Source organism: Bolinopsis microptera, chromosome 8 (assembly GCF_026151205.1).
Source record: "Bolinopsis microptera isolate Bmic1 chromosome 8, MBARI_Bmic_1.0, whole genome shotgun sequence".
Classification (NCBI taxonomy): Eukaryota; Metazoa; Ctenophora; class Tentaculata; order Lobata; family Bolinopsidae; genus Bolinopsis; species Bolinopsis microptera.
Genome location: NC_087079.1, coordinates 3,682,212 through 3,698,559, shown reverse-complemented (window position 1 = coordinate 3,698,559; position 16,348 = coordinate 3,682,212). Strand labels below are relative to the sequence as shown.

At 37.2% G+C, this 16,348-nt stretch overlaps 1 protein-coding gene across 1 annotated transcript; it reads left to right on the top strand.

Moving 5' to 3' along the window:
* The first annotated feature begins 354 nt into the window (after nucleotides 1–354).
* LOC134819179 (HUWE1-associated protein modifying stress responses-like) lies at nucleotides 355–8,028 on the top strand. The gene is made up of 5 exons (XM_063828970.1): nucleotides 355–380; nucleotides 4,844–4,937; nucleotides 5,756–5,909; nucleotides 6,322–6,447; nucleotides 7,425–8,028. The coding sequence occupies exons 2-5, from the start codon at nucleotides 4,851–4,853 to the stop codon at nucleotides 7,808–7,810; spliced, it is 753 nt and encodes a 250-aa protein (XP_063685040.1). The 5' UTR covers nucleotides 355–380; nucleotides 4,844–4,850; the 3' UTR covers nucleotides 7,811–8,028.
* The last annotated feature ends 8,320 nt before the right edge of the window (nucleotides 8,029–16,348 follow it).

Here is a 16,348-nt window from a genome sequence, read left to right as displayed (position 1 = left end):
AGGGAATTACACATTTGATTATAATTGACGACATATATATTATGGAAATTGCACTGTCGTGTTTTATTTGATATTCAACTTATCTAAAGTTTAGTACGATTGTACACGTACCTGATTTAACTTTAAGTATTCAAAATGTGTATTATTGAGTTTTTATTCATTTAAAACTAAAACTGTCACATTTTTGTTGGGAATATTAATTACCGTAATCATTTTGAACAAATACACGTGTATAATAAAAACAACTTGTTTTTATTTTATGTCAGTTCTTGTTTACATCTTTGTTAGAAGATTGCTCAAATGTCTCCATGTCGCCTACACTGTATCATCAGAAATCCAGAGAACCTACTATCACACTACTATATAACAAATAATTTGAGGTATGACACGAGGAGAAACGGCACGAAAACGAAATGTCAAGAAAAGTCCAGAGAAAACTGGTGCTACAGCAGAAACGGATGTAACTGAAGATGAAGGAGACCGTAGTTATGAATGCAGAAGGTATATCGCAGAGGAGTTTTCATTAGCTTGTGCAACCTGTGATATGTACTGGCATTATTGCTGTGTTGGACTGACAGGTCTGACACAAGAAGAAGGCGACCATCTGTCTAACTGGCGTTGTCAGAATTGTTTTATATCACCTTACATAAAAAGCAAAAGGACTCAGACCTCGAACCCTGATAATGAAGAAACAAAAATACTACGGAATGTTATTAGGCCGGAACTTGAGGCTCTTACACCTTGTATCAGAGGGGTTGTTGAAAACGCAGTGAACGAGAACATTCCAACTAACTTTGAGTCTGAAAAACCTAAAGAAATATCAAAGATAGTGAACCAGGCTTTCCAGTCCTTCGCTGATGTTACTGCAAATAGTCAGAAGAAAGTTATGGAAGAAATGAGCCTACAGCAAGCTTCACAAAGTGTTGTCAGTAAAGTTCAGACAAAGATGCACACTGATGCATATGAGCGAAATTTAAGGAAGCTCAATCTGTGTGTTTTGAATGTACCAGAGAGCAAGAAAGCTAACTCCAAGTTACGCCAGGAAGAGGACTCAAAGTTCTGCAAGGAGACACTAAAGATTGAAAAAAGTGACTTTATCAGTTGCCATCGTGCAGGTAAAGTGGATCCAGGTAAGCCAGACTCCTGTCGACCATTGATCATCCAGACAGCTGACGAGTAGTCAGTTAACTATTATTCCAACCATGGCAAGGGCTGGAAAGAGTCATCATACTGGATAAATCTGGATCTCTGCAGAGCAGACCGAGAGATCCGTTTTTTAGCCAGAGAAGAGAGGAAGAAGAGGCGGGAAGAAGCAGAGAAGGAAAAGACAGAGAAAAAGGTGGAGAAGAAGTAAATAGCAGTGATAAAGAATGTAGTCAGCCCATGAATATTTTTTATACTAATGCTAATGGACTATTTAATAAAATTGATGAACTAAAATGTATTCTATCAGTTTATAAATCCATTCATGTAATCTGCATTACAGAAACTCATTTTAATAGTGATATTTTAGATGCTGAAATTTTTATTGAAGGTTTTAGTATGTTTAGAAAAGACAGAGATTTTAAAATCGATAACTCCGCTAGCAACATAAGTGGAGGTGGAGGTTCTATTATTTATATTAAAAACAGTTGCAATGCTTCATTAGTGAGCTCATTTTTAAAAGCACCAGACTCTTTAGCTATTAATGTCAATACCTCTGGTGGATTGATTATTATTTGTTGTATTTATAGGTCTACCTCTTTGAATTTAAAACAGAATAATATGTTATTATCTTGCATCAAGAACATATCTAGTGAAAAGAATGTTTTTGAAACCATTATCATAGGAGATTTTAACCTACCTAATGTATCTTGGGAAACTGGTAGTGTAAATAGTGGTATTTCTAGTAAGAATCAGTTTTTAATGATTCAACTAAAGTATAATGATTTATTTAATGACAGTGGTTTGACGTGGTACTTTACTAACGAGACAACCAGAAGACGGCTTGTGAAAGATATTCTCCAGGAGAGACTTCTTGATCAGGTTTTGTATACAAATGATGCTCTTGTCAACGGTTGTAAGATCGTTTCTCCGCTTGGCAAAAGTGATCATGTTGGGATACTAGTCGAACTGGTTGTTTCGCCCAATACTAACAAAAGTCCCAAACAAAAGATTTTAAAGCCTATTTGGGGTAAGATTTCCTCAGAAGAGTTATTTAACTTTAGTATGAATAATATTGACTGGGATTATAGTTGTACAAATAATGTTCAAGATATGTGGGTTGAACTACATGGTAAATTGGAGTCTGTTGCTGCAGCTGTCCCAGCTGCTTCGGTTTATCTCGACAACAGACCTGTCAAGTTGCCATGGAGTACAACTTCACTTAAAAGAATGAGGAAGAACAGGGACAGAGCATGGGCTGAATTTGATATTAATCCTTCGGATATTAACTTTAGCTGTGCAAATAGCAAGCAGCGTATTTTTGAGGTGGCAGAAATTAAAGCTAAAGTAAATTATGAAAAGAAGATTACATCTAATTTAAAACAGAATTGTAAATCTTTTTACTCGTATTTGCGTAATAAACGTCAAGTTAAGTCAAGTGTTGTTTCTTTAGATAGAGGAGATGGTACACGCACAGATAGTTCATCTGAGTCAGCTGAGGTACTTGCTAGTGCCTTTAGTTCTGTGTTTGTGCGTGAACCACCTGGCCCTCTTCCCCAAAATGAGAGTTATAACAAAGAGGTTATTGATGATATGGAAATTAGCAGTTCTGATATCAAGAAGCAGCTTTTAAAGCTTAATGTTTTTAAGAGTTCTGGTCCGGATGGCGTTCATCCAAAGTTGTTGAAATCCTTAGCATACGATGAAAAGTTTGTTGAAGCTGTAACTAAATTATTTGTTAAGTGTTCAGAAACAGGAGTCCTGCCTGACATTTGGAAGACAGCATCTGTTGTAGCATTGTTCAAAAAGGGTGTTAAATCTGATCCCTTAAATTATAGACCTGTCTCATTAACTTGTATTTTGTGCAAAGTGTATGAAAAGTTGGTGAGGGCACATTTATTAACATTTTTAGAAGAACGAATTTCAAAGCATCAGCATGGATTTGTGAAGGGTAAATCTTGTCTATCTAATCTCTTAGAGACATTTGATAATATTCTTGATATTTTAGACGAAGGTGCTCCTGTCAATCTTTTGTATTTTGATTTTAGTAAAGCTTTTGACACAGTCCCCCACTTTAGACTTCTATCTAAATTGGAGGGGTTTGGGGTCAAGGGAAAAGTTTTAGATGTTATAAAAGACTTTCTGACAGACAGAACCATGAGGGTTTGTGTAGAAGGACAATGGTCTGAGGTGAAACACGTGTTATCTGGTGTTCCCCAGGGGTCAGTATTGGGTCCTTTGCTATTTATTCTTTATATAAACGATTTACCTGACAATGTTAAAAATAAGACTAAATTATTTGCAGATGATCTCAAGTTAGTTTGTAATGCAGCTAACCATAGAAGTGTATCTGATGATATTTTAGAACTCGAAATTTGGGAGAGTATTTGGCACTTAAACTTCAATCCTGCCAAGTGTAAAGTAGTCCATATTAATCTGAATAATAATCCTAGCTCGAATTATATTGTAAATGGAGTAGAACTAGAAGTATCTGCACAGGAAAAAGATTTGGGGGTTATTACCCATAGCTCCTTGCTTTGGAATGAACAGATAAAAGCATGTATTTCTAAAGCAAATCGTATGATCTGCTGGAGTTTAAGGAACTTAGTTATCAGAGAAAAGGTTGTAATGATAGCTATTTATAAAGCTTTGATAAGACCTCATCTTGAGTATTGTGTCCAATTGTGGAATCCAGTTGCGGCTCATGGAAGTTGGGGGACTGTTTTGGAGCTGGAGAGCGTCCAGAGGCGGTTTACCCGTCTTATTGATGAGGTGGGTACTCTTCCATACAGCTGCAGACTGGATATCCTCAATTTGACAACGCTGGCAGAGCGGCGAATACGTGGGGACCTTATCGAAGCTTTTAAAGTAACTATTGGTTTGACTGAATATGGATCGGGTTTGTTCAGAATGAGCAGATCTGGTCTTAATCTAGTTTCAACCAATAGGTGTAATAAGAGTGTAACTAAAGTTAAGAATCTCCAGTCTTCTTTTCTTCCGGAGCGAGTCATTCCTTACTGGAACAAACTCCCTTCAGATGTCAAGAACTGCTCGACAGTTTTAAGCTTTAAAGTTAGATTGGAAGGATTTAAGAAAGAAATGATTTCTAAAAACAGTGTAAATGATTTTTATTTTTGGAATGTTTCGAATGAAGTTTTAGGGAAAATTGAAGGACCCAGTTATTTAAGCAATAAGGAGACACATAATGAATATCTTTGGTTTCATCCTTTTGTGGCAAAGAAGCGTTTCATAAATCTTTATTTAGTGCAATGATATTTTGTAGACACTTGTGATGATGTTATGTCATAATCTTTACTTACTTACTTACTTACTTACCTTTCCAGTTTCCATATCAAAGTTCCTCTTTATTCAGATTACTTCCTTTTCATAATCAGGCTCAATATATGCATAATATGACCATATCACAACTTTGATTAACATCGCGAGTCAACTAGATTTTTCAGCTATAATTGTTATCAACGAAATTTTATTTATCTATTTTTTCAAGCTGTTGACGGAGAATCTCATCAAGTTTTAAAAATATAGTACATGTATAGAAAATATCATATCAACGGTACTACAAACATTCTAATTCTAACTTTTACCCTAAAAACAGGTTTTAGGGTATATCTTTATAATTCATTTAAACAGTCTCGGTTTCATTTTGTAGTTCCCAACTGAACATCATCTTCTAAAATAGCTAAAATATGTCTGGATCACGTGACAACTACATAACTCCTGCTGAATCAGACTGCTTAGCTCAGATCGAATGTGAACGTACAACTGCTAAACAGGTTAGTCCCTCAATCTTTATTAAATCAAATTGTGTATTTAATTTTAGATTTAATTGTGGGAATCTTTTTGTTGAACTACCTGCTGCTTGTCAACAATGAATATCTTTATTTATATCTAAATTTTGGTCAAGAACGATATGAAAATTAAACCAGTTAATAAGTTAATTTTCAGTAGTTCAATCAGTAAGATCCTAATTATAAGACGATTTTTTTTCTTCAAATAAGATAATTTGTTGTATATAATAGGACATGAACCGAGAGTGCCCATTATCATGACAATAAACGACGAAATATGACAATATACGACAAGATTTGACAATATATGCCAATATACGACAATACATGACAATAGGCACTCTCGGTTCCTGTCCTATATACTGAGATTAAACTATCAATTTCCAGGCTGTCGTCAAACATGTTGCAAGGCGTCATCTTCAGTGTCATAAGCCTCAAATTATTTGTTATATATATATATTTTGTTGCTGTACTCCTACACATTAAAAGTCGGTGTTGATTAGATCTTCGAAATAGTTCTTTGCATCATTTTATTAAACATCGTTATCTGAGATAAAATTGTTCTAAAAGCAACTGGAATATACACAAATCTTTGAAATAACTTACAAACTAGGAAAGGAAAACAAGTCTTAGGAAGACGTACAAAACTATGTGACTCAAAACGGTACAAAACTAAAAAATACTGAGTAATAATCAAACGAAAAGAATTTGATAGTAGGATAGTAGTGTTGAAAGTATAAAAACTCTCAATTATGATTATCATCTAATTATAATTAATTAACGAATTATAATTATCATCTCAGGAGATAGAAAACATCCAGCACATCCTGTGGCTAAACTTTCAGGACACAGCTCACTACACAGCAGCGCTGTGCAAAGACAGAGGCGCTACTAACAGCAACGTACTGCAGTTTCAGTTCCAGCAGTCAGCCATAGCTGTCACCAGGCTTTACAAAGGTTAGCTATTGCTGTCACCAGGCTTTACAAAGGTTAGCTATAGCTGTCACCAGGCTTTACAAAGGTTAGCTATTGCATCACGGAAGGGAGGGGGGGTTCCATAGCTGTCACCAGGCTTTACAAAGGTTAGCTATTGCGTCACGGAAGGGAGGGGGGGTTCCAATGGTGAAAAATTGTGAAATTTTGTCATTTCAAAACTCGTTTCTCCATAAAAATCATTCACAATTTTTCACGCCACCATTTTTTCTAGCGTTTATGATTGACATTATAAATACACTGCCTCTAACATAACGTTGAATCTACAAATAATTGAAAGATTAAAGCAGGCTGCCGGACATTTCAAAATTTTCTTTTCTTAATCATATATTTGATTGCTTTTAGGACTAAATTCAATATTTTAAAAAATTATCAGATAGTGTAGACGCGGTTGAGAGAGCATTTGAACTAGGTCAACAGTACGGAAAAGTTGCCTACAGAAGAGACTTATCAACATGGTCTAAGAGGAAGAAAAGAAAGATTAACAGACTTGATTTTTTGAGTAAGTAATTTGTTTTAAAGCTCCTTAAGGCCACAGGGCAGGGGGGGGGGGGGGTCCGAGGTAAATTTTGAGATTTTGAGATATGTTGTAGAGCTCGATCTAAATTTTCAAATGCTTTTGTCCTTACCGAAAACAAAGTTTCCTATTTGAAGATATCGCGCGTTGAATTTTGAGGTTTACCTGTAATTCTATTGTAAATGAAAATTTTAAATGAAATTGTGTTCAAAATCTATCTTCTTTTTCAGTTTATGACTTAGAACCTTGTAACTTGGCAACAATGTTCTTCAAGGTATTTTGAGTTTTTTTTATGTAACGATTTATGATATCTTGCTCCAAAGCTGAGATATGAGGTTAAAACCATGAGTGCGGGTTACAAAATTTAAAATGGTTAACCTCATAAAAAGAGTTAGGAGGAAAATTACAACAATCGTTACATAACAAACTTTTAAATTTATGTCAGGAACATAAGTTCCAAATTTGAGGTGAAATGGATAAAAGCTCTAGGAGAAGATAGGTTTTTGAGGTGGTAAATAAATTGTTCAGGAGAGTCAAAAGACTGATTCTGAGAAAATATGTTCCTCAATTTTCCAACAAATAAAGGACATATAATAGTTCTGTTCACATTGGATGGCCAATTGATACCCATTGATAAGTTTAACTTGTGATGAGAGCAACAAAATGTTAAGAACTGGTTATTTGTGAGGTTAACTGATTAAAAAGGCAATAGTTAACCTCAATTTTACGACAAACTAGGCGCTCTGGGGGGCTAAGGGTGGTGTGCAAGCGTCAGATAGTACGTGGTCTGCCAACTGGCAAAAAACTTCCCCCCCCCCCCTGTGGCCTTAATCGAGCTAGTTGCAGTTCAGTTCAGCATTTCTTTTACCAGTTTTTTTCTTTCCACACTTTTTCAAATACAATCTCGTATCTGATACCCCCCCCCCCCCCCCCCCCCCCCTAAAAATAAACTCTTTGTACAGAACAACTAGCACGTAAGAACTGTCCCACCACGCCCCTTACATCTGATAACGAGAGTGACGATCTAAGCTGCGTGCTATCCAGTCTCGGGGTCGCCTCACCCCGCTCCGGTCCATCTTCTAGCCTGGCATCCCCACGAAATACCTACGGGGAGCCAAGCGGGCTGCAGTCTCGGCAGGAGGGACAGAATGGTAGGCCAAACAGAGAACTTCAGATGAACAGACAGAGCAGAGAAGGTCAGAACAGCAGACAGCAGTCGCCCTCTCCTCCCTCCACACCACCCCACTCTTCAGCCCCCTCATATTACGTCAGTAGGAAACGGAAAGCTGAGAACTTGTTGGACGAGTTTTTAGAAACAGTTCATAGTTCTAAAAGAAACAGACAATGAAATTACTGTGATCTTAACAAACTCAAATAGAAATTGAAGATTCTAATTAATAATAAATAGACATTTAATTGTAGAAAATCGAATCTCGATTCACAGATTTAGCTTAAAACTAAATCTTGAGTTTGTATTGAAAACAAATATGTTAATTATCTAAGTTGTTTGATTGGTTATTTTTTGATATTAAGGTTGAAAACGTCTAAAGAGTTATGTTATATGTATGATAGCGATAAGGTTGATATTATACATAATATGGCGAAACTATTGACTAATTCAGTTTGTTTTCATATGTTAGTCACCCAGTTTTTATTGAGAAGCTGTTCTAGAAACGTTATTGATTATAAAGTAACAGTAGAAAGTATATGAAATGTTATTCGGACCGGTTAATTAAATTCTATATTTGTTTTGAATGCTGTTGCGAACTCAGAATTTTGTAATACAAGTTGTACACTTGGAAATGATTGGTTTCCTGCTCTGAAATTGGAAATGTATTATCATTTAAGGCCTTTAATTTATGGGTAATTTTGTGTTTCTTTCGCTTGACTCTTAAGTTAAGTAAGACGTCGATGAAAAACATTAGTGATACCTTACTCGGGAATATTATAACCGGGATAAAGTGGTGGGTTTTGGAAGATTTCGCCATATTTTTCCCGGTCAAAAATTTTACCAGTCACAAAAAACCCGCCGACTCAGATTATGGGGTTCCAAGGGGGTGGTGATCATCATATTTTACCTGAAGTCTCATATGTGCTAGAGAAGACTTTTGAAGCAGTGGATGGAGGGCTGTAACTTTATTGGCGGTTGCTACCATAATTTCGTTATAAAAATCACAATTTGGTTATAGAAATCAGATTTCAGGGTGGACCGTGATTCTCATTTCTCTTGCCCATGAATCAGTGAATCGTAGAGAAGAAAACAATTTATATGTTATAGAAGAAAACGAAAATAATAATAATATATAATATATATTATGATAATAATGTCTCTAAAGATTGATTGCTTCTCGTGTGCAGTGTGTAGACTAAAGAAAGAGGGAGTTTTCCCGTTACAGTAACTTGTGGCCACATCCCGCCAGAAGTGAGTAAACTGTGCCACTATTTCATGGTCCACGGTGGATTGATTACTGGAGCAGTAGAAGATGCAAAGCCAAGACGTTCCCCAATACCAAGCGGCGCGGTGGGCAGGAAATTAAGCTCCGGCTGACCTTCAGAGCAGTAGCCCCATTAGCGGACAAAATGAAAGTCTTGTTAAGACAACAATACAACTTCGAATTTGACGGTCAGCAGCTCAGGGGGATATCAATAATGATAATGGCGGGGACATCAGCGATAATGAGAATGAGAATACGCTTTAATGAAGATTTGACTTCTTATTGCTTAGATTTATTTTCCTTTAAATAGACGTGTTTTTTTTCTATTTCTGAGTAATATCAATAACTGTAAATTGAAATAACTTCTTTAACAAGTAACAAAAACAGACATTTCGGTTGAAAATTTGTTGACCTCTGAAAAAAAACTTGAAAGGTCGGCCACCGGTAAATACATGACCGGGATAATTTGGCGGGTTTTGGGAAAGTCCGCCATATTTTTCCCGGTCATTAATTTTCCCAGTCATAAATTAACCCGCTATAATATTCCCGAGTAAGGTATGCTATTTAGAGAAGTGGCCAGTACCACCGCAATACATAATTTAGCGTCAGACGCTTGTTTTCTATAGTGATACAAGTTTTGTTATTTTCGCGCGCACTAACCCCTTCTTGACGCGCGCGCGGCGCCGGCCAGCAGCCCAATTAAATTGGATTCAGCAAATACGAATATGTTGGACATTACTGATTACGTAATCGACATTTTCCGATTGTCGCACTCCTTTTCCCTCTAGCCTACTCAGCTCCTGGTTCATCCAAAAATGCATGATAGATCAGAGATCTTGACATACCGGCCTAGGTAGAGAATGATCTATCAATACCAACATTGATGCTGTAGCCGTACTTCTGACCGTTATATTACCAAGCTCCTGGCGCAAATACAACCGGAAAACATCATAAACAGCATTGAAGCGAGACATATCCTAGTGCTCAACGAAGAATAGAACCGCTCCAGAATGTCATTCCTCCCTAAATTAATCTCAGATACTCTAACACTCTTGACTCTTGAGATCTGATGGATAGCAGCACCCACTGGATAAGGTCATTCAAACAATATTATATGCATACAATTAAATCAAGCGATGCAATTAGCAGAGCACAATAGTACAATACATAGGTAACAGAAATGGTCCATTGCTACCAATTGAACTACAATCAAATATATACACACAAATTTTCAAAACACATCATCGGAGCAGGGATGAGGTTGTACGAGACTTCTGATAGAGGGGTCTCATGTTTGATGTCTACCTCGTTTCCTCTGTACCCTCGTAGCGCAATATTAGAGTTGTTCTTAGCAAATAACATAGCAAATCTTATCCTCGCCCTTATAAGCCTTACTACATCACAGTACCTTTTCTTCCTCTTTCTGGATATGAGATCTGCTAATCTGTTGACACACGATTGATTGAAGGAGATGAAAACAGCGGATGAATTGGCTAAGATTAGTACAGCCAGCGAATCCATTTTGAATTGCCCCATATCCCAACCCTCAGTTAAACACAAATTTATATTAAGGGGGCATACACCAAATCTGTCCAACCCAAATGACCTCATAGGCAGTTTTAGTGGCCTTCTAGCGCACCGTTTCCACAACAAAAAAATTATTTTGAGAATACCCATTTTTGTAATCCACCATTTCCTGGTTAAGAGTGCAATTTTCGGAAAAAATAATTTTTTGGTTGAGACGCTATAATTTAGCTAATTATTGAGATAGCGAGCTAAAATTTCATTACCGTATCTCAAAAGGCTGATGTGTTATAACCTTTTAAAGTAAAAAAAGCTGAAATTGTCCTTTCAGGCTCATTTAGATCAAAAGTCAGTCAGGGAACATAGGGTCGTTTTTGATGCTCGACATGAAATTGTTCTCTGAATTCTGGCGCAGTTTTTGATGACCTCAAAAATGTTTTTACTCATTTTTATTCACATATAAGCATTGTCCACCACATCACATTCAGCTGACGACGATTAACACATGTTTATTGAAAGCTTCTACAAGTTAAATCACCGTATCTCTTATATGTTTTTAACCCAACTCCACTCAGTTTCATTTTTATTCAGATCTATTGGACCTCAAAGTTATAAAAAAGGAGTTACAATATTTTTATTTTTTGTCGTAAAAATGTTTCTGAAACCACAGAAACGAAGCTTGGACTCCAATTTTAGGTGAAAATGGTCCGCTTCAATGTGCTCTAAGACCCTGTAATGGTTAGGAAATTATTCTGGCGAACAAAAATCGTGTATTTTTTCCCCTGGGTGATTGTAAGATATTTGGTATGTTTGCCCCAAACGTCCAAAGTTACTCGATTTGTGGCTAATATATTATGCTGTAGTCTATTACTAGTTATTAACAGTAAACAGACAGGCTTTGAAACATGATTTTACATTTGGACATCAATTTGTAGTCGACATCGAGAGAGAAACTAAGCTTTGTGCTTTGATTATAAAATATTAAAAACATCAGAACTATAATTAAAATTAAAACTGTACATCATTGATTCGAATCAATATAATGGCTACGTTTATTCAAGCACATTTTTATGGAAGCTTGACGAACCCCCAGGGTTACAAACATTTTGGTTACTTCCTCATCACTCATGCTGAGGTAACTTTCACATGACAATTGTTCTGTCATTTTCAATGCGACAGTATCAGTGATGAGACCCGCTTTTAGGATCGGATTAGTACAACGCTGAATAACACTCTCTAAAGAGCGGCAACTAGAGTTCATAATTTCTAAAGTCACTTTCAAAGTGCTCATTATCTTTGCCAAAGCCTTGCAATCATGAAGAGCATCATGGAGCTGGCTGGTTTCTTCTACCGAACCCCCACAGGCCACAACGTTTTTCTCCAAGGTACCGTTCAGTTTTAGCATTCTTAGTATGTCAACTGTGAACAACTTAACCGCCGCACTATGATGAAAAGTTCTGGGTCGAGTTTGTTTCTACAATGACTTAGAAGACGTCAATGGTCATCAAAGCTCGAGTTGTTGTAACCAACACAAATGACTCTCAATTCATATATTTTGGCTCATAAATTGGTCAAGTATATGGTAAGAAATATGGATTCAACATTTTAATGGAGAAAATGTAGGTATATTAAAGTACATTAAAGTATATTAAAGTATATTAAAGTATATTAAAATATATCCCCGGGTCAAAATTGGAAAAAATCCTACATTTTAATATACTTTAATATGGTTGCCCCCCCCCCCCCCCCCCCATGATAAAATTAAAACTGTACATCATTGATTCGAATCAATGTAATGGCTACGTTTATTCAAGCAAATTTTTATGGAAGCTTGACCATTGACGAACCCCCAGGGTAACAAACATTTTGGTTACTTCTTCATCACTCATGATGAGGTAACTTTCACATGACAATTGTTCTGTCATTTTCAATGCGACAGTATCAGTGATGAGACCCGCTTTTAGGATCGGATTAGTACAACGCTGAATAACACTCTCTAAAGAGCGGCAGCTAGAGCTCATAATTTCTAAAGTCACTTTCAAAGTGCTCATTATATTTGCCAAAGCAATCATGAAGAGCATCATGGAGCTGGCTGGTTTCTTCTACCGAACCCCCACAGGCCACAAAGTTTTTCTCAAAGGTACCGTTCAGTTTTAGCATTCTTAGTATGTCAACTGTGAGTGTAAACAACTTCCGCCGCACTATGATGAAAAGTTCTGGGTCGAGTTTTTCTGGGTCATTGTCTTTCAAGGACTTAGATTTAGAAGACAATGGTCATCAAAGCTCGAGTTGTTGTAACCAACACAAATGACTTGTGCTGGCTCCAGCTCCTCCCCACCCTGGAGGTTCAATACCCATCTGACATCTTGCAAATTTGTCAAAGACAAGACGTGCTGGGTGAGGCTGACAATTGTTCCATCACTCCGTTAGGCTCATGGTAGTCGGGTGCCGCGCACGAGCGATAAGACTTGCAGAGTTTGCCCCCGACCTCAAAAATTCCATTGACTTTTGAAGCATCGGCCGAAACCGGACCATGGACCAGTAGGCAGGATGTATTCTGTGAACTCCTCTATGATCGTGCCAGTGGAGGGATCGAAGCGTACAGCAGCAATCTGAGAAATGTTGGCCATCAAGTCATTGTTGACGGAGTTTGTTACATCTATTCCGGACGAACCTCCTGTTACTGGATATTGTTGCCAGAACGGGAATTCGTTATTGAACTGGAGCGCAGAAAAGACAGCAACTTCGCTGCACGGGTGGTCAGCCGTTCTGATGACCCGATAGAGGATCTATGAAGCAACCCCAAGTAAGTAAGTAGAATGAGTATATTGAACAATTTGTAAAAATGTGCTATGTATTCGAAACTAACATACTTCAGATATAATCAATGTGTATGCAGATTTTAGTTATAGTTATTGTGTAATTTGTCAAGAAGACATTATAGTGTTTACTGGTCATATCAGTATGATATTGCTATAATTCTCACCTGGAGTATGTCATTCTCTCTACGTAACCCGGCTGTCTCTAAATCGTAAACAACCACACTCTTGGCCAAGTTGTATTTTCGGAGGGTGACCTGGTTGACAGGACAGAGCTCTGCTCCTCTGTCATACTCGCTCAATTTGTAACGAGCTGTCCGGACGGCCTGTTTCTGTTTGTTTTTTAAGCGCCGGACGTTCTGGTTTTTCCGGATTGCAGAGGAACGTTTCCGTTTCTTGTACTTACCTGATATTTTTCAATGTGAAACAACTTTACTTATGCCATAGGGGTATCATATATTCATAATAACGTATCACTATTGTATTGGATCTATATTCTAGGTGCTCCATGAATTTTTAGAACATGCATGCGAACTGTTACGTTCAAAAGACACTAACTTTATTATGGCCTAGCAATTATATCTCTTCAACAAACCTAGTCGCTTCACAGATTTGTGGGAGAGTCTTGGTAGTTGTAGCTCTCTGTGTAGAGTGACGATAGTTTTGTCAACTTCATCGTTGCGAACGCTAATGGCTAACGCTACCCTTCTGTGTACAGATTTGGGGAAGACACATAGTTTGTAACCCACGTACGATATCACTGACCGATGAACAGATTCTACCTGGAAGAGGACACACAGTTCGGGTAAAAAGTATGTAAATACCCCTACTGGGCAACAGTACCCTCATGGCTAAAATATTAAACTGAATTACGCAAATGAATTGCAACTATCTCTAACCTCCGACGTAGACTTCATCTTGGTGAGAGATTCTGCCATTATAGCTCTCAAAGAACTCCTTGACCTTAGCCTTTTTGTCGCTGGAAATAATAGAGATACATTTTTTCGCTGCTCCTTTGTTGCATCTATCCGTGCATCTTTCGTGGTTACCGGTGCTACGATCTACTACTGCCTGAAAATATACGAAATGTCGTTAAAATAAAAAATGTATTACAATGCAATGAAGCACATGCTATGTACTTTTCTCGTACTATCAGCAACAACAAATAATTGACATCTAATATTTATTTAGGCATTGTGGTTGGTAAGTGGTAACACATACCCCATAGAATTTGCTCGGCTACTGAGCATCTCGACCATATAAAAGGGGGGATTTCACTTTCTTTAAGAAGTACTCTCGAGTCTGTGAAGCCGTAGGGAAGATTTTCATCAGTCTTGCCGGGTACTTTTTTTCTCGCCCCCCTACTATACAGCTTTTTGCGCCCCTGAAGCAAAAAAGGATACCCCAAATATTTTTTTCGCGTCGACCGAACGCTAAATTGGACAGGGAAATACCCAAACAAGGCGTTTTTTCAGTGAAAGGGCCTAAAATTCAGGAAAATTGCGCCCCCCTTATACGGCGCCCCCCCGCACAGCGGGGTCTGCGGGGCCCTAAGTTACGCCTCTGTTCGTATCATGTTTAACTATTATTGTTTGTAAAACAATTTAACATTGGTTTTTATACTGTAGTTTGTAACATCTCTTTTGAACAAGTATTTGTTGCCAAAATCATGTTTCAAAGCCTGTCTGTTTACTGTTAACAACTCCAGCATAAAATATTAGCCCCAAATCGAGTAACTTTGGACGTTTGGGGCAAACATACCAAATATCTTACAATCACCCAGGGGAAAAAATACACGATTTTTGTTCGCCAGAATAATTTCTTAACCATTACGTACAGGGTCTTTTTCACCTGGTTTTCTGTGGTTTCAGAAACATTTTTACGACAAAAATAAAAATATTGTAACTCCTTTTTTATAACTTTGAGGTCCAATAGATCTGAATAAAAGTGAGTAAACACATTTTTGAGGTCATCAAAAACTGCGCCAGAATTCAGAGAACAATTTCATTTCAAGCATCAAAAACGACCCTATGTTCCCTGACTGACTTTTGATCAAAATGAGCCTGAAAGGACAATTTCAGCTTTTTGACTTTAAAGGTTATATAACACATCAGCCTTTTGAGATACGGTAATGAAATTTTACACCCATGTAGAACAGTACACAAACAGATTTTTAAAAAATTTAGCTCGCTATCTCAATAATTTGCGTCTCAACCAAAAAATTATTTTCTCCGAAAATTGCACTCTTAACCAGGAAATGGTCGATTACAAAAATGGGTATTCTCAAAATGATTTTTTTGGTGTGAAAACGGTGCGCTAGAAGGTCAATGAACCAGGGTTGTGAAAAACGTAAATGGTAAACTCAAAAAACGTTCAAAACGTGCTTTTTCTATTTTTTTTTCAAAAAACGAGAAAAAACGTTCGCATAATCTAATCAAGCCGACTCACGTGAAAATTCAAAATGTATAATAATAATTTAATTTGTAAAGTTCGTAGATTCCTCTACAGGGTCATCGAATAGTTCGACCGCCCTTGTTTTACAGTACACTACATTGTAGATGTTCTGAAGGAGTATCCTAAGATTCTTGATCTTTTGGCACAGGCACCCCTCCTCATTTAACCCTCAATCAAGTTTCCTATCATTCGGCTGAGTCGACCGAGGAGATCGCATAGATCCAATGAATCCTTAGCTACTCCCTAGACTGAGTGACACTGGGATTCGAACCCTGAACCTTCTTTACAGAAGGCGGAAGCTCTAACCACTAGGCCACCCAGCCAATGTAGTGGTATGACCAATGAAATTTGCCAGTTGTGTTGACTGTTGAATTCTCTTGCTTTCTAAGTTGCTGTACATGTAACACGAATAACTAAGAGGGGTGTGAATCAGCTGCAGTTTCATCTTTCTATCAGTAAGCAAGAAATGAGATTATGACCATGCCACCTACTAAGAGAGCAACATCAGATGTTAAATAGAGTTTTGGTTATACTTTCTGGAAATATCAAATATGAAACATCTTAATATGCGCTAATTTATCAAATTTTAAGTTATAGAAATTTCTATATTGTATAGTAATCAGTAAAACAAAGTAATAGAATAAAATTTGAAGT

Coding starts and splice junctions, on each gene's coding strand:
- LOC134819179 (XM_063828970.1), top strand. CDS start 4,851: ATGTCTGGATCACGTGACAACTACATAACTCCTGCTGAATCAGACTGC. Junction 5,910..6,321: donor TGTCACCAGGCTTTACAAAG/GTTAGCTATTGC, acceptor AAAAATTATCAG/ATAGTGTAGACGCGGTTGAG. Junction 6,448..7,424: donor TAACAGACTTGATTTTTTGA/GTAAGTAATTTG, acceptor CTCTTTGTACAG/AACAACTAGCACGTAAGAAC.